Here is a 25,279-nt window from a genome sequence, read left to right on the forward strand (position 1 = left end):
ACATTTCGTCTGCATGGATTACCCAAATTCATAGTGTCAAACAAGGATGTTAAATTTACCAGTCATTTTTAGACTGCAGTGTTTGAGGCACTAAAGACTGAGTTAGAAATGAGTAGTGGGGATCATCCGGAAACAGATGGTCAGACGGAAATAGTTGACCAGACTTTGGAGGATATGCTTAGAACATATGTTTCATTAAGACAACATAAGTGGGACAAGTGGTTACCACTGTTAGAATTTTCCTACAATGATAGAAAACACTCCTCTACAAGAATGAGTCCGTTCGAGCTGAACTATGGTTATAGACCAGCAAATCCAACTACGGTTGGAATACCTCAAAAAGTGCCTAGTGCCGCGAACTATGCGGTTCAGATGCGAGAGATGCTAGCATTTGCGAGAGCTAACATCCGCCAAGCTATGGATAGAAAGAATGCATACGCGGATGAAATAAAAATAGATTCGTTAGGAAATTTAACTAGAAAAGTTTTTTCACAGATTTCCTTCACTCTAAGTCTTTGACTACAAGAGAGTGTGCTAAGTTATCACCCCGATATTGTGCACCGTGGTTAATTCTTAAAAGAATAGGGAAGGTGGCCTAAGTTGGAATTACCACAAGGTTTCTGTTTCTCGTTTAAAGACTCTTTTGCACTCAGGTGACTCACTAATCAAAGGTGGTGTTTTGTTTCAGGAGATAGAGGATAATGCCAGATGCAAACCACCAAGAATCCTTAACCGAGGAACAATGCAAGTACGCAATAGGAGGATACCCATGGTGTTGGTTGCATGGCATGGTCTACCTCTATCTGAGGCCACCTAGGAATGTGTATACCAGATGTGGAGAGCATTCCCAGATTTTATCATCGAGGACGCTAATGCCTAAAGAGGAAAGGAATGTTATGCTCAAGCTGAGATAGCATAACCTCGGAAGGGTCGCTCGACATTTTCCTTTAGAAGACCAACTATCATATATTTAAAGCCCTTCAAGTATATGGTTAAAGGAATTAATGTCAAGGTCCTTGGAGAGGACGAATTGGCACTAACTAGGTGGTTCTAAGGTTAGGGGCCTAGGTGTACCGAAATGTGAAATTGCCAAGGGGCAAATGTAATTCAATGATACTCCATGAGAGGGGTAAATGGTATACCTAATGATGGCCCTAGGAATTTGACATATGGCATGTAGAACCATCTAGGGAGTTGTGGGCTTTGTGTATAGCTTGCATGTGAATTAACGCGTGAATTGTATGAAGCTGGCTGTCCCGAAGGTTGGCTGGGAGGAATATTTGAGTGCCATCGCCTGTGATTGCAAGGAGCAACTGTATTAGTGCGTTCCATTTTCGGGGCTAGTTACGTTGGTTGTATCAAAACCAAGTGCACATGCCAATGTATCCTATGATGGATGGAGAAAAAAGCAACCAACATGGCAATTTGTGAAGCCATTTGAGGCTTCTTTTGAGAGAAATCGAGATGCCATGAGTACAAGTACAGCTGTGTTTTCGAACAACAAGAGCTGTGTCTTTTGTTGGAAAGGTCACCTCCCCATCTGCTGTAAGCCCCCATATGAGGAGAAAGAAAGAAAGAAAGTTTATTAAAGTCTTCGGAAGACTGATGGGTCTATGAGACTGGAGTTGTGGAAGTGGAGCTACTAAACGAGCATCCACACCAATGCAGAATGCAAAAAATGCAAAATGGCAGTACTAAGTCCTAAGTACAACATAGTCATGTCGATAGTCGACTATATATCAATCTCAGCATCATCATCAACATCATCATAATCATCACCATCATCATCATCAATAGGACATCTAGATGGATGAGGCAATGGAGGCATGAGGTCAGTAATAGAGCGTTGTCGGCCCCTCAAGGGTGCAGTCCTAGTACGTCTCCTGGTCGTAGCTCTGCATCTAACCAAGGCCACTATGACACCCGTCGGTCCAGCTCCGACCCTAAACAAGGAGGGGATGTCCCCAAGTATGATATGTGTGTCAACCCTCTGTCTGAGCTGTCGGGTCACAGGCTCTGGGTCACGGTCATGTCGAGGTCTCATCTCGTGGGAGTCAATGTGATATGGCTGAAAGAAGCCCGTGATAGAGCTCTGAGAGGTATCAATCGAGGAAGAAGTATGCTCCTGTCTCCGTGCTTAGAGTATCCTCTCGCGGTGTCTAAGCACCTCATTAATGAAACCAGCCAAGCACCGCTGGTCTGTGTAGGAGAGGAAACCGGCCAAAACCCCATAACTATCTCTAAAGAGGCACTAGAAACGCCCTCAGATCTCATAGTAAACAGGACACCTAAAGATGAAATGCTCCTCTGTCTTGACCTCCTGCATGTCACACAGTGTGCATATGCGCTCTTTCCTAGGTAAGCGCTCTGCTCTGCCACTCTCGATACGAAGTCTGTGTGAAGAGACCCGAAACTGCCCAAGAGAGATCCTCAGCGAGCGGGGTAGGTGGATCTGCGTGTATCCTGGTGGATCAATGAAACCCTCTACAATGATATGTAAGAAGTGATCTCTGTAGAAGCCCACTGGAAGATCACTTGGGCCCAACCAAGTCCGGAATGTATGTAGCTATAGTAGATCCTCACGGATAACCTGGTTGACCTTGTGTGATAGGAGGGGAGAGAACGGAGCATCCATGTTGTATTGGAATGGAGGTAGTCTGTCCATGTGGAGCCCTAGTCCCTCAAACCATCTCTTTGTGCGTGCATACCAGCACCTCTGGTCTCCCCCTGCTACAAGTGCCATAGAAGAGGACAGTGCTAGTCATAGTATCCTGCTACGCCCAGAGGTATAATCCCCATACTCCTGACTCGGTACAGATACGTGATGACCTGAAATGCAGCATCTAGGTGTAATGGGGGTGACCCAAACTCCACCGCTGGTTGGGCTGGTTGGAGCCAGCCGACCAGGCCAGTCATAGGGTTGACCTAGGGACGGGGCCCCCGCCTTGAAGTGTGGGCCAAAGGCCCTAGACAAGAGAGCCCCAAGGGGCATTTATAGGGTAGGCTGGTCAGCCAGAATGATGCTGACTGGTCAGTCACTTTTGGCAGGCCTGGGGCCTATAAAAGGAGGGCCTCCAGGCCCTCATAATTCATCTTCTGAAGCAGCAAAGCAGGAGCAGCAGGAGCAGCACATACCAGCACACTTGGAGCCTATTTTTGGAGGACCAAGAGAGTTGGAAGGCTGCAGACCTAGCTCAGCAAGGTGCTGCCCACATAGGCTGATTCACAGGGAAGAACATTCTGGACAGAGAGTCTACAACGCTCGAGCAGAAGACATTGGTTCCTCTTACATTTGGGAATTTGGACAAGACAAAAGTATCGACAACCACACTCAGAAATAGCATAAGAACAAATGGTACAATTTATCCAGAGTTATGAGTTCACAGTAAATAATTCCATTTATCATTTAACTCTCAGAAAACAGTAAGATTTGTTGAGTCGTAACAATCAATATTCTCTAAATAAATGAGCATCCATATTATCAACTAATAGGTCCCTTTTGCTTACCTCAGATATACCATAGGCACGGAGTATAGTGAAGGGTTGTGGCTTTCCACGGACATCATAGAAGACTACGCGTCCACTGTTTGTTCCAGCAGCTAATATCAAACCATCATCTTTGAAAGACAACGATGAAAACGGTGCCTCACATGGAATGCAATGCACAGGCTTCTTCATTCCTGGATCAAATGTGTACAATTTCTTATCCAAGCCAACACTGATGATCATCTGCAATTCAGGGAAACATTTTGAGAGTGAAACTCTCTGATACAAACTTCAAAAGAGACCAAAAGACACTCCTCTATAGCAGTTTTCCATTTCACACACATAAGCCAACTGGATGTTATCAAGTCAACCCTGTACAAGGAAATGACCTTATCATTACATGGGGAGAAGGCCACGCCTGTGGTAGGTGCTGAGTGCTGCTTTATCCATGAAACCTGAAGCATAAAGAATGTCATGCTTCCTGATAACAAGGATATAAAGAGCCAAGATATATATAAGACTAAAGTAATAAACAAACAAGGGATCATTCAACCCTATGTGCCATTGCAACATCAAGATTCTATAAATTAGTCAAGTGGTACCGTAAGCACATCATAAATGATAGACCATCACTCAAAAACCAATGTACAGCTAAACATGCAAGCACAGATGCAGACCGGCGCAAAGACGGACGAGAGAATGCACATGCACACATACATACATAACTTGCAACACTTGCCTGCACAAAGCCACAAGGGAAGGATGAAAACAGAGGAACAAAAAGAAAGAAGAAAGAAGCACGCAACAGATAACGCCTTGATTTTGTAGGCCAATCCCACCTTCAAACGCAATCCTGAAAGTAACATGGTACTTATTCATATACAGAGTGGGCAAGGAGTGATCATGTGTGACCAGGACAATCTTCACCATATTTTAAAGAAAACATAAGGATACTTGAAGTCTAGACACTTATGGAAGCATCACGACGGGCATGAGCGAGCATGCAAAGGACATGAGCATCAACAGAGATATTGGAAGCAAGACTGCAGCGTGTGTCACAAATGGTTGAGAATAATCTTAGCAATACCATCATCTACAATAACAAAATGTCTTGTGCATGAAAAGTGAATGCCTGCTGATTCATTGTGTGTGTGTGCGCGCGCGCGCGTGTAGCATGTCAGCTTCTTTTACAACATGTCCATCCAATTCTTTCTCAAGCTCAAGCTTTGGAGATGGAACTTCCCTTCACTGAAAGGGAATTGTCAGATGCAATTAAATCCTGTGGTAGATGAAAATCTCCAGGATGGGATGGCCTCACTATTGAATTCTTTCTTGCTTTCTGGGATAGCCTCAGATACCCTCTGCTGCAAATGGCTAATTCAGCTTGGGAAAATCAGCAAACACCCCTATCATGGAAAAAGGGACTCGTAAAGCTCCTTCCTAAGAAGCAGATTTCTGATTTTATCACAAATTGGAGACCAATCACGCTCATGCCAGTCATTTACAAGATCATAGCTAAAATGCTTGTTGACCGTATCGAAGGCTATCTGCATGATGGGCTGCATCCTTCTCAATATGGCTTTGTTCCTCGTAGGCATATCATGGACAATATTGCCAATGCTTATGTTGGGATTGAATATGTCAAGTACACGCACCAGGATGTTTTGCTCTTACAGATTGACATTGCCAAAGCTTTTGACACAGTTCAATGGGAGTTCATCTTGCAAACAATCGCAAGCCTTAGGCTTTGGAATACAAATGCAGCAAGTTATTTATTGGCTCTACACGGATAGCAATGCTGCTTGTATTCTTTCTGGAGACATCTCTGAAGAATGGACTCTTCGTAGTTCAGTTCGTCAGGGCTGTCCCCTTAGTGCCTTACTGTATGCTATTGCTACTCATCCTATGCTGCAATACATTGATCATCTAGTGGCTACAGATTCTCTCCATGGTTTGGAACTAAATGAAAATCGCAGCATGGTTGCTCAAGCCTATGCTGATGATTCTTTCTTTACTCCAAGGAATACTCCGCCTGATCTTTCTGCTTTGATGCAAGCCCTTTCAGTTTATGGTTTGGCAACTGGCCTTCATGTTAACTTTCAAAAGTCTAAGCTACTCCCTTTGCATCTTAAAGACTGGCACAGTCTCTTATGGCTAGGGAAGATCGTCCCACCCACTCAGTTAGTTCGGCACCTTGGTTATCCTTTGGGCTGGGAACTTACTCGTTGACAGCAAATTGATTAGGTTCTAATAAAGCTCCGAAAAAAGCTTGAATATTGGAAACTGGCAACTTGGCCAAGCAACCTGGCCTTTACATGTTCGCCTCCAAATAGTGCAGTCCATACTTGTGGCATGCATTCAATTTTATTTGCCTTTGATCATGTTCACCAAGGCAAATCTTGATTCCTTTATGTCTGTCATTATGGAGATCTTTTGGCGTTCCAAACATGGCACAAAAAGTCTCAGACTGCTTCCGATGCATGGAGGTTTGAATATCACTAATATCTAGGTGCACATCCTTGCTCACAAGGGAAAAATGTTGCTGCAATTGTTGAAAAGTGATCAGCCCTGGGCTCTCATGATTCAATCTCTCGTCACACATATCAGGGGATCTCCCTTTCCTAACATGCCAACTAAAGCCAGCTACACTAGAGCTGTCCAAGGGAGCAATCATCCCTTCTTCAAGGGAAAACAAACCCGAAATGAATGCAAGTAAAGGCCTCAACACAAGAAAAGGGTGGTTCTCCGGTCTTCCTATAGAGAGCAGTAAAACTTCAGGAGGGAGTGAACTCAATCGAGCAAGTCCAACTAATGTTGAAGAAGATGGAAGGGATATATCAGGTAGATTTCCCATTCATAGAGGTCTTCTAAATGAAAATGGTGAAGTGGCTATGCACGCATGTGGTAGCACGGTACATATACAAACCCCATCCCCCTGCTTCCTTTCTTGAAGGGGTGGGTTCAAACAACTTAGGTAAAGAAAGGGCTCAATGTAGTAAACCTCCACTTTTGGCAATTGGACTATGAGAAATCAACCAATATCACTACAGATGTGGGACCCGAGCCTTAGTCTTGATATGCCATCTCCCTCCAAAGCCCCTATATGGGGGGAGTTTCATGACTTTCCTTTGGCTTTGTTTCCATGGCTTGAAGGCAATGTTTGGCATTAGAACAAGAAGAATTTATAAACCCTAGAAGAAATCCACAAGCATGTGTCGTCATAGATCCACTAGTGGATCCACAAAGTGCACTTGTATTCAAAGATGAAAAAGGAAGGAGGATGCTACAAAAAACATTCCCTAAAAATATTCTAAATTCATACTTTTTGGGTGATATTGGTGGTCACTTCCTAAGGGCTTGCCCACAATGAACGAGCAGGGAGTGCTCGAGAAAGGGAATGGAGCTTAGAATCAAGCTAGAGAAGCCTAGCAGAGAGAATAACTGAGACAAGCAAGAAAGGTAGTGGGTAGTCAAAAGTGCCATCACGATCGGAAAGAGAGAATACGGAGGAGGAGAAACATGAACACATGGTAAAGGAAAGGAGGTCATGCCAATGGGAGAAGTTGGTAAAGTGTCACTAGCCCATCTTCAAAAACATGAAACAGAGTCGGGATCAGAAAATGACAATCCTGAAATTGTCCCAAATTCACAAACCTTCGAAAAGCAACTCAAGGAAGCGGATAAGTTGGGGGAGACACAAAAGGAGGCACCTTTTGTTGAAGTGGGAAGAAAGATAGACCCTGAAGAGAGGAAGGTTTTGCAGGAGCTTAATGGGCACGAGGAAGGGGTAGGAAGAAGCTATCTCGTGGCTTTAAAATCTCCCTAGAATAGGGCCCTGGTCATTTCAAGAAGGAAACAAATAAATATGGTTAAATTATGGGATGCATTCTAATACTTTTGTCCTTCTTCAGTGTGAATGTACAAGGTGTGACAAATGATTTTAAACTCGCAATTTTGAAGGGGTGGTTCAAGTGTAAACAAAAACTCAGTCAGTTGTATTGTTCGGGTTTTACATTGTTGGGATAGAATTTAGACACAAATAGTTGAGCTGTGATATTTTCTGACTTAAAGGTCAAATTCAATGAGAGAGATGAGTTTACTGTGGGATTCCTGCTCCCAGTCAGTGGAATCTATAAGAATTTCGAGCTAATAGGTGGAATAACAAGGGAAAAGTTATCAGCAAGAGTGAACTCAATGCCCAGATGAGATTTAAAACACACACACGACTTGTGGATGTTTCAGAGGCCTCCTCATTTACATGGTATAATAACCAAGTGGGTGTCAATCATAGGAAAGCCAGGATAGTCTCGTTTTATGTGTCTACAATTATGTGTAATGAAACGCTTAAATGTGAAAGTAAGTCTTTTTTTTCACTACCTTGCTCAGATCATCTATCCGTAGGATTAACCCTAGACAAAGGCTCAGCCCAGGTCAGAAAGTCCCAGTTTAAGGCTGATCCTTTTTTTTTCCAAGCTGCCTTACATACAAGAGAAAATCACCAAAATATGGAATAAAGCCTTTGAGGATTCAACCTCGCCAACTGACAAGTGGATGAGAGCGATTAATAGAACATAAACCTTCCTAAAGGCTATTAGGAAGAGAGTTGCAGTGATGGTAAAGAGAAGGCATGATTTGAAAGAGAGATTACAAAAATTGGTGGATGATGACTCAGTAGAAGGGCAAGCGAAATGAAAGTCACTAAAAGATGAAATTAGGAAGCAGGGCACTATTAAGACACAGCACCTATGTATATACAAAGGGAGTAAAGCATAGGATAGAATGAAATGGGGCTTTATCCTCCAATCCTTGCAAGGCATGGGTGTTGATATCAGATTTCAATATTTTGCGGAAACACAATTGGTCCACATAATCACTTACTCAATAAAGAAGCAGAATCGAATTAAAACCCCACAAATGAAGAGACTTGTGTTTCTGCATACAAATCTCTATCTCGCATGAAACATCAGACAATGAGGTTTCCTCAAGATGGCAAGTTTCAATCTCCCATCCCTCTTTGTTATTTTGGATCTTCATAAACTTAGAAGATTAAAGACCTCTTTCTTTCACATCACTCTTGCCATACTTGAGAAGGAACGTGATGTTGATCACTTACGTTGGAGAAGTTGCGGACTGAGCCATAGGCTGAGAACCCAATTACCACAATCAATGTCAATGTGGGATAAGGGAGAGGACGACGACGAGGAAGAAGAAGAGGCCCAAGGAGAGAACCAATGGAAGCAATAGCCTAGATTTGATTCTTTAAAGTTTAGATGTTAGTCTAATAGGCTAGTGGATGTTTTGGTTTTTCTCAGCTGTCTAGTAAGTAGTGACTAGTCTAAACTTGGAAGTTGACAGTCAATGCTCAATGTTGGGCAATCATCATTGATCAATGTGAACTTGGGACTTTGACGTCACACTTATTTAGCAGCTTGCAAGTTGTAAGCTATTTTTGTAGAAAAAAGGCTTAATATTCGACTTTCTAATTTGTTCAATTTATGAGCCCAAGCTCCAAGCTTTGTAATTCAGCTCTTCGAGAGTGAATGCTCAAATGATCCGGTTTTTGATTTAAAAGTCTGAATTTGTATGATTGGACTTATTCTAGTCTTACAAAGGTATATATATATAAAAGTCTGAACTCTAATGAAATTCATAGCTTGCAAGTTGTGTGCTATTGTCTATAATGTCAGTATGTCACATATGCAGCTGAGCATATTTTTTCTTGCAATTATGATATAAAACGTTTCAAAACTTCACTTGGGTTTGGCAAACTTATCAAACGTTTGGAAACTCCAAACATTTGGAGCCTTCAGATGTCTGCTTGTAACTATGCTTGAGTTTAAGATTCATCCACTGTTGTGCACCCGCGCATGATGATTTCTCCGACAATGCAGCTTACAGTTCTGAGCCCTTCATAAAGGCTCTATACTTGTAATTTAGTTCATCATCACACAAAGGCTATTCTCCTACCCCACAATTAAAGCTAAAGACGACTTACAACATGACATCAGCTGCACTCACTAACGGATTGTCACATGTGTAATGCATCATTTTGATATCATGGGATACACACCAATTTTAATGTTCACACTGGCAAAAACAATATTGCACATGCTGTTGCTAGCCTTGCTCATGACCACCCTGGATGGAGCTACCCCATTGAGAACAAACTTGGCATATTTTACATGCGCTGCTTGTTGCAGAAAAATACCCGAATGGGTTGCAATTTATATCTCACACTTTCTGCCCTTAGCCTCAATGATCTTATCGTACAGCTTGTTTCCTCTTTTAAATTACTTCCTTATTTTTTATGTGCAGCCCAATGCTGGTAAATAGGCATGCATAAATACTCGTTGTAATCCTTCTTATAATTCCATCAGGAACCTGATTTAGCAACAGAAACGACCAATGCTTGACAGCGAATGCAAACAATCAATGCTGAGTCCCCCAAGGCAACACATGGTTCCAACATTTCAAGCAGCAGATGAGGAAAACCAAAGATAGCATCTCATAGTGCTGAAATATCTCAACTCCGTAATTGTAAATATAAACAGACTCAGTGTTTATATTTTATCAAACAACAAATTCCAGCAAATAATCAGTCATATGTGCAAACAGCTTGTACCTTGGGATTACGACCAGTGGTGTCCCAAAGATGTATGGAGCCATCATCTCCTGCAGTCACCAAAATATGCCTGCTCAATCGAGAATACTCCAATACTCTCAGAACCTGCTCAAAAGAGAAATAATTTGTAAAAAGCATAGAAAGTCTTGAGACTCTTATTGCTCAAAACTAACACAAGCCATAAGCATACAAGTTCCTGAAAGATATCAGAAATCATGCACATTGACTAAACAACAAAAAAACAAAGGAAACCTCAGAATCTATCAATACCTCTGAATCTACCACTGCTTTCACCAAGGGAGTTAAAAACCCATGAAGGAAAATTGATGTATTAATTCAGTGCACATCACTGTTTACCTGCCCATAAGGATCTTTCAGCTCAGCAGCCCGTGTACCTGATGCCAGATTATGTAGAATCAAGTCTCCTTTGACACTGATAGAAGCTAAATGCTCATCTTTGCTATTGTACATAACACCTGTGATTGTGTCTGTGTGCCCTTTCAACCATTTGATGCATCGTTTTCGCTGCATGTCCCATATCCTAACAACTTTCCCAGTACCACCTGAACATAGATATCGCGAGCCTTTGGAACTAAAACTGATAGCCAAAATAGACTCCTGAAGAACAATCAGGATCCTTACCATTAGAACACCACTAATCAGACACACAAAGAAAACATTTGTATACTTGCAAAATTAAAAATGCTTTCTTGAGCTTAACCTTGCACAAGGCTCTTCTGCAAGTATCCAATTACAAAATAAAAACGTCATATTGCAATTCCTCTTCACATAGTCAGCATCCATAACTAGGTCCAGTCAAATATAACAATGGTCCACTTTAGGACTCATTAATTACTAAACAAACCTACATTTGTACGACTTCTCCAAATGCAAAGACACACCTAGCGATGACAAATGCTAGCACTGGAAAGTAAATTGAAGGAAAGCTAATCGCAAGTCATCCTTGCAATGTCATTCAAAGATCCCCTTGTAAATTATTAAGTATACTTACTTTTAACAAACACACTGAAACATGAATGTTACTTGCTAGACAAATGCACCACATAGAACCAAGCACAAATACAAGGAAGTTTTGCATGTCTAGTCCTATTCAAGAAAGAGATCTTAGTAGACAGCACATGCTGGTTATCACATACAGCACTACCAGCTTGAAAAAATGCATGCAATCTTACTTGTCGACCCTTTGAACAAACATCCTCAGCCCAAACTAGGGGTGCTGTGTGAGGTAACCTCAAAAACCAACCTACTATACCTAAGGGCTGGACACAGTGGATTGAGCGGCTGACACCTAACTGAAGGTCTCCACATGTTCAGCATATACCACCACATCCCATCTCTAGCTAAGTTAGCATCATCTACTTCTGCAACTTCCAATAGAGTTGGTGCTGACCCATCGATAGATAGGCTATTATCTTTCTTTGAGTCAGCTAGAGCACCATCAGAAACTCCAGGACTATCTATCTACATCCTGCATTGTGATGGTGTGGTCTTGCCAACTGACAATTGCTCTATGGTCAACAAGCAATTGGGCACGTAAGATGGTTTGCTTCTCTACCATTCCATTGATGCGGAACTTGATGTCCTGCAGTACTGCTCGAATGCTAGCTTGCTACTAAGCATGCAAAAATGCACCATGAAGCTAAACGCCTTGGCTGACTGCTGCATGGGGAGATCGAGCTTAGCAACCACATGGTCATCAAGCAAATCCTCCAAGCTGCCTATCCATAACATGTGAGAACCTCTCTTACTAACTTTCTCTCCTGTGAGAGCGTAGAGATTGCTTCTACGGTCTGTGACAGATCCTCACGGAAGAGAGCTTATGACGGCCGCACTAGTTGGGGGATGCAAATAGGGACGATGCCGCTTATCAGGCCTCGCTCATGGCATTGAGAACAAAGACGTTCCTTGTGGTGCATCTTGACACGTCCCCAACACTCCTGAAACCTCTGACCTGCAAGCAAACACAAGAACACACCAAACATGAGGAATCTGAGAAGGCTACTCACCACCCAACCATGACATCTACAGGATGCGATCCCAAATCAAGAGATGTCCCCCCCGAGCCACGAGCTGAGCTACTGGCACGAACTCCCAACCAGATCCTAACCAGCCTGGTGTCCCATACCACCAGGTGGTGCCAGAGGCCTGGGATCTGCTGTTGGGCCTTGGGCTACGCTAAGATACAGCACGCGTCCACAACTCAATCCAGGATCAAACCTATCACTAGGGAACTAGACTTGCTCCCATTGGCTCCTTGAGAACTGAACCTTTGGGCCCCTTATCTAGACTCGGTCCTAATGCGCCACAAATAGCGAAGACCTCTAACTGGTTCGTACCCTTGCCACTCAACCCGAGAATCAAGCCTACCGAGCCCTAAGCCTCCCCAAGCTACCTGAGCTAGTCTTGTGTACCCCAGTACACATCAGATACCAATCCGTGCACATGACATACTTCCCCTCTAAAAAACCCGAGAATGTCCTCTGGAGGTTCTGTAATGTCTCCCATGTTGCATCCTCCTCAACACAATCCATCCACTTGATCTTGTATTCCGTGATAGTTCTATTACGAATCTACCTTTGACGAAATTCAAGAATACTCTTAGGTTAGTGTGGAATAACAGTTAAATCTGTAACTTCTATTATTTCTTGAGGAGAAACAAGTTGATCATCCACACCCAATAACTCTTTCAGTCTGTTGACATGAAACACTGGATGTACTTTAACATCAGGAGGCAATTCTAGTTTATATGCAACTAGTCCAATTCTTTTAACGACCTTTAACGGACCACAGTATCTGGGAGATAATTTCGGAACCTAACGAGTACTTTCACTATTGGATTCCTTGGGAATACGTAAATATATCATCGTTCCTTCATAGAATTCTCTGGGTGAACAATGTCTATTAGCATAAAATCTGTCCCGATCTTGGGCACTTCTAATAGACTCCTTAGCAAACTGCAACATTTCTTGCATGTCTTGCAAGAATGTCTTTGCAGCATCATTTTGAATTCCCTTGAACCCAACCATAACTGGTGACTTAGGTTAAACCCCGTATATAAGCATAAAAGGACTGTAACCAATACTCGAATGCTTTGCACTGTTATAAGCTTCTATCATGGGGAGATAATCTTCCAACGAAGAGTGTCTCTTAGAAACATATGCCCAAAGCATATCTTCAACCAATTGGTTGACCTTCTCTGTACTGCCATCAGATTGAGCATGATCTAAGGAACTCATACTTAGAGTAGTTTCCAACTTCTCAAAAACAAGTATACAGAAGTTACTTGTAAACTTCGAGTCCCTGTCTGACTATGTGAGACAGCAAACCATACAAGTTAAACAAGTGGTCCACAAACTCGTGAGCCAGCTGAACAGCTGAGATGGTTGTTCTAGTAGATAAGAATCTAGCCATTTTTGTCAGACGGTCCACTATGACCCAAATGGAGTCATGACCCTTGTGCGTTCTAGGCAACCCAATAATAAAATCCATGGAAATACTTTCTCATTTATTACCTGGGATTTGCAACGGCTGTAATAAACCCGCACTTCTAAGACGTTCTACCTTAGTAACCTGACAAACCCGGCAACCTACCACATAGTTTTCAATAAATGCATGCATCTTAGCCAATAAAAGGTATGTTTCACAAGAGACAGAGTCCGATGTATACCTCGATGTCCAGCACTAGGAGCATCATGCCACTCCCAAAGAATCTTGGATTGAAGATCCGAAACATCTAACACACATGTCTTTCCATTCCAGAACAACAAGCCGTTCCTAATCATCCACTGACCTCCCACCGCCTGTACCGTAGGTGGCACAATCCTTGAGTCCTGGTCAACCATGGAGCTCCCATCCTGGACTTTCTACCAATAAGAACTGAAATGACTATTAGTTGTGCACAAGGATTGAAATAGGTCTGAGGATATTTTCATAAATGACATAGCATTTACAAACTTGACTCGACTTAAGGCATCCGCCACACTATTCATGGAACCCTTTCGATAACGTATTTGATTGATTGATGATATGTCAATACAAGAAACTTCGAACCATAAAAGTAGTGTCTCCAAACCTTTAGAGCATACACAACTACATAGAGTTCCTTTTCTAGTGTGGGCCAACGATATTGGGTGTCGTCTAGCTTTTTACTCTCAAAAGCTACAGGTCTACCCTCTTGGAATAAAGCTTCCCCAATCACAAAATCACTCGCATCGACCTCTAAAACATAAGGCTAGGTAGGATCAGGTAATGCAAGAATGGGTGCTTCCTTGATAGTTAACTTCAAGGTTTCAAAAGCCTTATTCAATGCATCATTCTAAGAAATCAGCTAAGTAGACCTGTGTCCACGACCTTTCAATATGTTGGTCAGGGGCACTATGATGTTCGAATAATCACGCACAGACTTCCGTAGAAAAACCATGAATCCTAGGAAAGAACGAAGTTGTTTCACTGTCTGAGGAATGAGCCATTCCAAAATCTTTTGGATACGATCTAATACCTTCAGAAGAAATCTTGTGTCCTAAGTAAATGATCTCCTTCATAAGAAGTCACATTTACTCATCTTGGCATAGAGCTTATGCTATCTTAGTATAACTAAGACAATCCGGAGGTATCCAATGTGATCCTCAAGCCTTTGGCTATATACCAAGATGTCATCTAAGAACACAACAACGAATTTGCCCATAAAATCTCGAAACAAATTGTTCATCATTTGCTGGAAGGTAGCAAGAGCATTGGTCAAACCAAAAGATAATACAAGAAACTCGTAGTAGCTATACCTAGTTCGAAATGCAGTTCTATCTATGTGTTTTGCATGGATACGGATTTGGTGATAACCCATACGCAAATCAATCTTAGTGAAGTACTTCGCTCCGGCCAAACGGTCTATCAAATCATCGGAATGAGGAAGAGGGTATCGATTCTTAATTGTTACTTTATTCAATCGTTTATAAGCTACACACATTCTCCACAAACAATCTTTCTTCTTTCTTAAGAGGACAGGTGCTCTCCAAGGTGATTTACTTGGGCGAATATAGCCCATATTCAAATAATCTTGTAGCTGTGAAGCTAACTCATCTTCCTCAAGCTGGCTCACCCTATAAGGTGGAATACTAATAGGTTGAGCCCTAGGTCCTAAATCTATGCGATGGTCTACTACCCGTTCTGGAGGTAAACCTTCCGACAGTTGAGCAAGGAATACATCCATGAAATCATTCAACAGCGTTCTCAAGTCACGGTATTCAAATACGCTTAAATCATTTTTAGTATTAACAGAGACAACAAATGAAGAAAGCGGAATCAAAACACACTGATACACATCATAATGAGAAGTGTTTATTATATTCCAAAGCTGCATCGCGGCTACAATAGGTCCCAAAGAAGAGGGGATATTATCACATTGAATACAAATTGGGTGTCCTTATCCAAAAAAGAGAGTGTATGCTCTTTCCATCCAATCCGAATATCATGGGTTTTAAACCACTCTATTATGATTAACAAGTCCACATGTTCCAAGTGCATGACATAGCACATAAGAGCAACTGTATGGTCTTGAATCCGGATAGAAAGTGCATCAATCTTGCAATCCCAAAACTGCTTCCCAGCATCTCGTAAGCGAGATCGCTAGGTATTGTGAACAGCCCCATCCTCTGCTTAAGTTTGTAATTAACAAAATTGTGAAAGCCGCGCAAATGAGCTAGGGAGGGCTATTTATAGGTTGGTTGTAGGCCAACCAGTCTGTAAAACAGACCGACCCAATCGGCTGTTTACAGATTGGGTTGGCTCAGTTCCAGCCCTATAAAAGTTCCCTTTTGCTGCCCTATTGAAGCATTTAGTTGCTCCTGGCTACAACTCTCCTACAGCTCCACTTCAGCCTCCTTGTGCAGCCCCTGAACACCTCAGATCTGGCCCTGCTCTAGCCTCAGTCCCTTGGCCATCAGTTCAACCTGATCTGAAGGGGTCCACGCAGCACAACAATCGGAGGTTTGGACCAGCAAACGGAGAGAGGTTTGGACACTGTTTTATCAGCTTTCTCAGCATCTTTTACAGGCTACACAGCCTACTTCTTAGCTCTATTTTCTCAGTCATATCTCAGCTCTCTCTCAGTATCTATTACTCTCAGCTTTCATTCTCTCACTCATGCAGTAACCCTACATTCCGGTGGACAACACAAGCCTCTTCCTTGCCTTGCAAAAGCGTCCTACATCGTCAGTGTGGACAGCATCAAGGTCTCGGTATTGGTCGGCGTTGCCTCTCAGGTCTTTGGGTCTGCTATACGTGTGCACAGTGAGCTCTTCAAAAGTGCGTTCCATGCTCTCTCAAAGAGTGTTCTCTGTATTTCTCAGTTCTCCAAGTATAAAGCAAATTCTCCCCTGATTGGGGGAGGGGGCCCTCAGTGGGTACAGGGACCCAATCGGTTGTTGACTCTACTCTCTCTCCACCCTCATCTCCTTTCTCTCTCTATGGTAAACAACGCTAATTACTCACTAAAGGTTTAAAGAAGGTCTTTCTGCGACTTACACGATCAGATTTACGTTGCATATTACATTGGTATCAGAGCTTCGGTCTGTATCCAGCTTGACTACCGCGAGTGTATGGTTGTGTTAAGATCCGGAAAGGACACACAATCAAGCTGCCATGGAAGGGTCAAGAAAAGATTTCAACCTCGAAGACTTTGAAGAAGAGAAAGACTACCAACAAGATACGCTTCCACCAAGTGCTCAAGAAGTGATGGCAAACCTTCTAGAGCAAAATCGGGTCCTCCTATAGCAACTCCAAGAACATTCATCCAGCTGGAAGAAAGCAGAAGACAGCTCGACAAGACAAAATAATGTCTGGAGGAAAAAAAAAGCAAAAAAGCCGCTGGAAGAAAGAGGAACCACAGATTTTGAAAAACTGCTCTTGTTGATGCGTGAGGAACGCAAAAAAGAGAAGGCAATGCAATGCGCAAAGCTTGCCTAAGCAGAGAGGCAACAAAAGCTAGACCGAGAGGCGATGCTTCTCCAACATAAACAGATGTTAGCCGCTATGCAGGCAAGTTTGAGCGCAGCAACCGTCACCACCACAGCTTCGCCATCAACAAAAGTAACACCACTCACTCGATCCACTCCAAATTTTGTTAGGTCTGATGGTAAGTGTGACCATTCAACTATTTTACAATTTATTCATCAGTCTGTAGCTCATTTTCCATTAGCGCGGATTCAAGATGAGCAAGATAAAGTCCACCTCGCAGCCCCTCATCTTACAGCTCCACTTCAGCCTCCTTGTGCAGCCCCTCAACACCTCAGATCTAGCCCTGCTTCGTTAGAAATGACCCAACAGAGGGTACACGCAGGGGAAGACTTATAGTAATGCCTAGGAGCTCACACAGTGTGCGTGTGGGATGTGGAATCACAAGCTTCTTTACTTAATGTGCATAAAATAGGTGTGCAAACTCATCAATAGACAATGAACCAGCCAGATAGAGAAACCACCAAAATATATATTTCCGTCCAAAACTATGGACGCAATACAAAAGAGATAGATCCAGAGTCCCACCAATGGTGTGGTCCTCTGATCTTACCACAAGGTCCTTCTCCTATCTGCTGGATATCTCTAGACTTGAGCCCGCGTGCTCCACCGCGAGCATAAGTAGACTTTCCGTCCAAAGATCTCAGCACCTTGCTGCCCTAGTAGACAGCCTAGGCTCAGCCCCAAGTGAGCTCAGTCTGCAGCAACTCTGGCCCTGCTTTGCCTCCTGGATGTAGGCCCAAAGATCAGGCTCCTGCTGCTCCTCTGTTTGCTGACTTGCTGGATAAGAAATGAGGCCACAAGCCTCTCCTTTTATAGGCCCCAAGGGCCCCTTAAACTAACCGACCAGCCAGCCCTAAATGGGCCGACTGGCTGGTCTGTTTGGGCCGACCAGTCTGCCCCAAAACAGCCCTTTAAGGGCTCACAAAACTAGGGCCCTTTGGCCCACACTTCTAGGGCTTTTGGCCTTCCAATCGAGGCAGGGGCCCAGCCTATATAAGGCATGCCACTGCCCACTGGCAGCCCCATGCACCTGCGCTCCTAACCTGCCATGTCAGCGCCTGTTTACCCTGTTCTCCTGATCTGCCACGTGTGCACCTCAGCTTTGTACTATTCCGTACTGTTGCTGACGTCATCTGTGGTCTCTTCTCTTGGGTCCCTACTGCTGTCCTCTCTGCTCTGCCTTATGCTCCTGCAGATCAGCCAGGTACCCGCCTCTCCTCTTTTGGGGCACATCCTGCCCTAGGTCTCCCTCCCCCACGCTCTCCTCATTTGGGGGCTTACAGATGGGGAGGTGACCTTTCCAACACTCCCTCTCACCGACACATCTCGGCCCAATGCCAACACGTTGATGACGATGGTCCAGTAACTCCCTGGTCATAATCCTCTGGAACTCTTCGATGTCGAAATCTTTTCCTGGCTTTTCATCCAGTGGCTCCTACTCCACCAAGTCTGGTTCCGCTTCCGCACACCATCCTGGTACACAGGTCCATCTCTAGTAGCACCTCCTGGCACCACCTCCTTCAGTCATGTTCCCGCCTTCGAACTCGAGCAATCCAGCCATCACGATCTTCCAGTTGTCCCCCTCATAATGAGTGAACAACCTGGAGTCTTCCAGGCACCATGCTCTGAGGGTCTGTTTCAACCTGTCCTTCCTTTGGCAAGGTCTGCAACCAATGAATATTTCCAGATAACCTGGACCATTAACTCTCGCTGAGTTCTCAAGCAGGTACTCTTCTGGCTTCAGTACTCTTTGTCCATCACCTTCTAGCAATCTGCGTCCGAGATTTGAAGAAGCAACAATACTTCCCCTTCTGCCTTTGAAGAAGGCCAATTCCTTCCAATCTCGTATCACCTGAGACAAATGAAGAGCAGAGTCAACCCACAGCATGCTATAAAGGCTCAAATGCAAAATATCAAATACATACCAGACTGTTGTACTGCCTGAATGTTCGCTCTGAAAGAAAACCCTATATCTCACTGAGGCACCCGCCAAGAGCCTGTGTAATCCTGTACTATCCCCTTCTATACTCGAGCATCCATCTGACCATGAGACCCCAGGGCCCTCCATGGAATCCACCCTCGTGTCAGTGTCGACAGCCACACACCTGGAAGGTACCAAGCGCTCCATGCTGTCCTTCACCTTCACAAAGGCATCTGACTCCTCGTCGACCCACATCTCTATGTCAGACATCCTCACTGTGATTTCTCGATCAACATATCTGACCTCGATAACACTCGGTGATGTCACCAGGAACAACTCTTTGATTACCACATTTGCTTTGGCCTCTCCCTCTGAATCTGAGTCAGCAGACTCCTTTTTGTTTTTCTGATCCGCCTTTTTCTTTCTGCAATCCTTTGCAAAATGTCCTGGCGTATCACAGTAGAAGCACTTCTTCTGCTTCCTCTTAGAAGTCCCCTCGTCGTCAGAGTCGTCTTTGTTGGACTTGCCACCGTTAGGCTTGCCCTTTCCTTTGCCAGCGGAATCCTTCGCCAACATCGCCTTGTTGTCTTTGTCCTCGTTGTAGCAGTAACGGACCTAACTCCTCAAACGTCAGAGGTTTGGTCCTCTGTCCTGCTGTCACAGCCGTAACAAAGCTCTTGAAACTTCGAGGTAGCCTCCTCAGGACCATCAAGGCCAAATGGCATGAGTCTGTTTTCTAACCAATTGCTGCCAGTTGATCCCTCACCACCTTGACCTTCGTCAAATGGCTATGTACCGTATCTCCTTCTTCCATATCAAGATTGTAGAGTTGATGCTGAAGAAGCACAATCCGGGAGGTGTTGCCCGTCTCATACAGATCCTTCAGGGTGGCCCACACCTCTACTAACGTCTCGGCCAGCTAGATATGTGGAAGAACGGAGTCCATTGTAGTCCCCATGATTATTGCCAAGGCATAAGCATCTCTGTCTTCCCAAGCTTCGAGCTCCTCTCTATCTACTACCATGACTATCTCCCCTTTCCTGTCCACCATGTCCTCCGGCTTCGACTCCACTCCCATGGTCAGCTTCCACAACTTCCAAGCCACTAAATGACTCCGGATCTTCACTTTCCGATTAGTCCCGTCTAGTTTCCCAGACTCTCCAAAGTTAGGGATAGTGCGAGAGAAAACTGGGGAAGGAGGAAGGGAAAGCAAGGGCCGAAGAGGCTGTGGCGGTCGACATCTCTACTGTTTATACCACACAGCATAGTCAACCAAACTTAATTTCAGAAGACCAGAATTCTGAACGCACCTGACTGAACCTGAGTCACCCTCCTTCTCGCAAGGGCACAATCCTCCAGTCATGGAAGTCGATTCCCAAGAGCTTCTGAATCAAGGTCGTCATTCAGCAAGGTCCCTACCTTTAGGCTCCCACACCAGTGAGCCTCCTACTTGGGCTCTGATACCATGTTAGAAATGACCCAACAGAGGGTGCACGCAGCGGAAGACTTATAGTAATGCCCAGGAGCTCACACAGTGTGTGTGTGGGATGTGGAATCACAAACTTCTTTACTTAATGTGCATAAAATAGGTGTGCAGACTCATCAATAGACAATGAACCAGCCAGATAGAGAAACCACCAAAATATATATTTCCATCCAAAACTATGGACACAATACATAAGAGATAGATCCACAGTCCCACCAATGGTGTGGTCCTCTGATCTTACCACAAGGTCCTTCTCCTATCTGCTGGATATCTCTAGACTCGAGCCCGCGTGCTCCACCTCGAGCATAAGTAGACTTTCCGTCCAAAGATATCAGCACCTTGCTGCCTTAGTAGACAGCCTAGGCTCAGCCCCAAGCGAGCTCAGTCTGCAGCAACTTTGGCCCTGCTTTGCCTCCTGGATGTAGGCCCAAAGATCAGGCTTCTGCTGCTCCTGCTGCTCCTCTGTTTGCTGACTTGCTGGATAAGAAATGAGGCCACAAGCCTCTCCTTTTATAGGCCCCAAGGGCCCCTTGAACTAACCGACCAGCCAGCCCTAAATGGGCCGACTAACTGGTCTGTTTGGGCCGACTAGTCTGCCCCAAAACAGCCCTTTAAGGGCTCACAAAACTAGGGCCCTTTGGCCCACACTTCTAGGGCTTTTGGCCCTCCAATCAAGGCAGGGGCCCATCCTATATAAGGCATGCCACTGCCCACTGGCAGCCCCATGCACCTGCGCTCCTGACCTGCCATTTCAGCGCATGTTTACCCTGTTCTCCTGATCTGCCACGTGTGCGCCTCAGCTCTATACTATTCCGTACTATTGCTGACGTCATCCGTGGTCTCTTCTCTTGGGTCCCTACTGCTGTCCTCTGCTCCGCCTTATGCTCCTGCAGATCAGCCAGGTACCCGCCTCTCTTCTTTTGGGGCACATCCTGCCCTAGGTCTCCCTCCCCCACGCTCTCCTCATTTGGGGGCTTACAGATGGGGAGGTGACCTTTCCAACATGCTCCAACCTCAGTCCCTTGGCCATCAGTTCAGCCTGATCTAAAGGGGTCCACGTAGCACAACAGTCGGAGGTTTGGACCAGCAAACGGAGAGAGGTTTGGACACTGTTTCATTAGCTTTCTCAACTTTCTTTTGCAGGCTACACAGCCTACTTCTTAGCTCTATTTTCTCAGTCATATCTCAGCTCTCTCAGTACCTATTACTCTCAGCTTTCATTCTCTCGCTCACGAAATAACCTTGCATTCCGGTGGACAGCACAAGCCTCTTCCTTGCCTTGCAGAAGCATCCTACATCGTCAATGTGGACAGCATCAAGGTCTTGGTATTGGTAGACATTGCATCTCAGGTCTTTGGGTCTGCTATACGTGTGCATAGTGAGCTCTTCAAAAGTGTGTTCCGTGCTCTCTCGAAGAGTGTTCTCTGTATTTCTCAGTTCTCCAAGTATAAAGCAAATTCTCCCCTGATTGGGGGAGGGGGCGCCGACTCAATCGGTTGTCGACTCTACTCTCTCTCTACCCTCATCTCCTTTCTTTCTCAATGGTAAACAACGCTAATTCCTCGCTAGATGTTTAAAGGTCTCGCTGTGAATTACACGATCAGATTACCGTTGCATGTTACACATATCGAGGGCCTGAGCTTGCGTACGATATCGTAATCTTCCTCCTTCTTCAGAAACTCTTTCCTGAAGACCTATTCGAATTCTATCCATGTTGCAGGCTTGGGTCGGAGTTCCTTCCACCACATTAAAGCCTTCCCTGACATATACCCTGCTGCAAGCAGCATCTTCTTGTCATCTGGGTAAGGGTGAAACTGGAAGCATACTTACCACTTGTGCAACTAAGTGTCAACCACCTCCTTGGTACGGGACTTCTGATCTCCGGGATAAGGATCTGGAGTGATATTTGGACCTAACACTGAAGCCAAAGCATCCACATGTGTGGGCGCATGAACAGTGCTAGTCAAAAGTGTGAGTGAAGTCTAAATCCCTTAATCAGATCATCATAGAGGCCCTAGTCAATCATCTGCATGGTAATTCATATATTGGTCTCCCATCGCAACCCCGGGGTCTACGGAATCAGCCATGACTGAAATCTGATCTGAAGAAGAATATAGCTAGAGAAGAGAAACAATCAAGTGGCCTCCTCGGAGCTAGGAGGTAGGGACGAAGTGAAAGCTGGCCAGTGAGGAGATGACGGAAGAAGGGAAAGGATGGCCGATGAAGAAGGTAGGCTGGTCTGAGCCGATCAGCTCAGAATTTGGGACCCGAAACTCCCGCTCTTGGCTGTCCGTACGGATTTTTGCAGCAAGCCGTACAGTGTGTCTGGCTCCCGAACTTGATGGCATAGAGGGGCTTGGAGCATGCGTAGTCCACAAGCTAGGGTAGAAGGCAAAGTGGCCAGGTTTATAGACAAGTAAGCACACTTTTGGAAAAGGCCTGCTTTTCAAAAGACCACCCTCCAAACTTGGAGGGATGGTGCTTATTTAAGCCTCCAGGCACCCCTGAAAGCACCCGGCCCAGATCGCGATCTGGCCCTAGCCTGCTGCGCACCTTCTTGCGCTCCTCTTCTACGTGCCAACACGTCCCCTGAGCAGCCAGCCTGTAGCATGCAACAGTTATCTAATCGTGTAATTCACGGCAAGACCTTCTTTAACCTTTAGTGAATAATGAGCATTGTTTACCATAGAGAGAGAAAGGAGATGAGGGTAGAGAGAGAGTAGAGTCGACAACCGATTGGGTCCCTGTACCCACTGAGGGCCCCCTACTTGGAGAACTGAGAAATACAAAGAACACTCTTCAAAAGAGCACGAAACACACTTCTGAAGAGCTCACTGTGCACACGTATAGCAAACCCAAAGACCTGAGAGGCAACGCCGACCAATACCGAGACCTTGATGCTGTCCACACTGATGATGTAGGACGCTTCTGCAAGGCAAGGAAGAGGCTTGTGCTGTATACCGGAATGCAAGGTTACTGCGTGAGTGAGAGAGTGAAAACTAGAAGTGATAGATCCTATGAGAAAACTGAAAGATGACTGAAATATAGAGCTGAGAGTGAGCTGTGTAAACTGCAAAAGAGAGCTGAGAAAGCTGAGGAAACAGTGTCCAAGCCTCTCTCCGTTTGCTGGTCCAAACCTCCGACTGTTGTGCTGCGTGGTCACCTTCATATCAGGCTGAACTGATGGCCAAGGGACTGAGGCTAGAGCAGGGCCACATTTGAGGACCTCAGGGGCTGCATAGGAGCTGAAGTGGAGCTGTAGGAGAACTGAAGGCAGGAGCATACTGAATGAGAAAACAGGGCAGCCAAGGGGCCCTTTTATAGGGCTGGACTGAGCCAACCCAGTCGGTAAACAGACCGACTCAGTCTGTTTTACAGACTGGCTGGCCTACAACCAGCTATAAAAAGCCCTCCCTGGCTCATTTGCCAGAGGAGATTTTGGGCATCCTTTGCAGCTGCCTTCCCTGCTTACCTGTCCAACCTTTGGGGACCCTAAAGGGACTCCTAACCTAGGCTAAGACCTAAACTATAAGATGGAAACACTTAACCTACTGTTCTCCAGTGGGTACTAGTGAACAAGAACTGACTACTGACTTAACCTAAGGCTGAGAGACTGACCTACGTAGCTTGTGCCTGACTGTCCCTGGACAAGGGCTCACAAAGGGGTCACAGCATATGACAAAATCTCCTATTTGGGAACTATAATGCACTTGTCGATGTAGCCAATGTGTCACCTTGCACCCAAGTGCAAGGGTGCATGTGGCATTCCCTCCTCCTTAACTTGGCGGTAGGTTCATTGCTTCCAAGTAGTCCGCCAATATCTAGGGAAACTCCTAGAAAAAATCTTCGTCCAACCACACTGCTTCATGGGTACCTTGATCACGGAACTTGGTATAAAACCCTCGGATCCTATGTCCTGACCCATGCTTGAATTTATGAAGAAGGTATGTTCTGGCTGCAAAACTTCGGCTTCATCAAGAACTTCAGGTTGTTGCTCGTCAGAAATCTCTAAAAGAGGAGGTCCAAAATATGGCTTCAAACAAAGCTACATGGAACACGTTGTGCATAGTCCAACTGTCTGGTAGGCGTAACTTCATTGAGACATCGTTGATCTTTTGAATAATAGGGAATGGTCCGAAGCTCCTAAAGGACAGCTTAGGGCATCACTTGCCCACCTGCTTCAATCGTTGCTTGATAATGCGTAAATACACCCATTGACCCTCTTTATACTGGACATCTCGTCTAGATTTATTAGCTTGGCGTGTATACGATGCTTGAGCTTTGGTGATGCGGCTTTTCACGGACTCCATAATCTCTGCCACGGATTCGGTGGTTTTGTTGGCTTCAAGAGATGGAGACACCATCCAGGTGAGGACTGAGGTAAATCGCCGTCCAAACGCCGCTTCATAAGGTGTGCAACCAATACTCGAAGAATAGGTATCGTTCAGAATGGCTTGCACAAGCGGAAGAAACTCCTCCCACTTTCCTTGAGCATCATGACAATATGATTTCAAAATATCAAATGCCATACCATTATACTTTTCCGTCTCGCCATTCGATAGAGGATGGAAAGCGCTGGACATCTACAGCTTAGTACCAAAATTATCAAACAAGGCTCGCCAAAAGTTAGACGTAAACTTGGAGTCCCTGTCAAATGTTATGGTCTTTAGCAACCCTCCAATGGGATACCAATACTTGATAAAGAAGACTCTAGTTCTTCCAACGTGTCACA

General features: G+C 44.8%; 1 protein-coding gene across 3 annotated transcripts in view; it reads right to left on the reverse strand.

Annotated features, from left to right (window-relative positions):
* NEDD1 (Transducin/WD40 repeat-like superfamily protein) overlaps window positions 1-25,279 on the reverse strand; it is a 63,786-nt gene that overhangs the window by 28,737 nt on the left and 9,770 nt on the right. For 2 of the 3 annotated variants that reach the window (XM_087396472.1, XM_087396471.1), the window contains exons 3-6: window positions 10,466-10,726; window positions 10,109-10,213; window positions 3,876-3,941; window positions 3,508-3,729 (exon numbers count right to left, since the gene is read on the reverse strand). In XM_087396472.1, coding sequence (XP_087252598.1) covers window positions 3,508-3,729; window positions 3,876-3,941; window positions 10,109-10,213; window positions 10,466-10,726 — 654 coding nt within the window. The remainder of the gene's footprint in view (window positions 1-3,507; window positions 3,730-3,875; window positions 3,942-10,108; window positions 10,214-10,465; window positions 10,727-25,279) is intronic. The other variant, XM_087396473.1, reaches the window with a different exon arrangement.

Source organism: Dipteris shenzhenensis, chromosome 25 (genome assembly GCF_047967505.1).
Source record: "Dipteris shenzhenensis isolate YYH24624 ecotype China chromosome 25, Dip_SZ_1.0, whole genome shotgun sequence".
NCBI lineage: Eukaryota > Viridiplantae > Streptophyta > Polypodiopsida > Gleicheniales > Dipteridaceae > Dipteris > Dipteris shenzhenensis.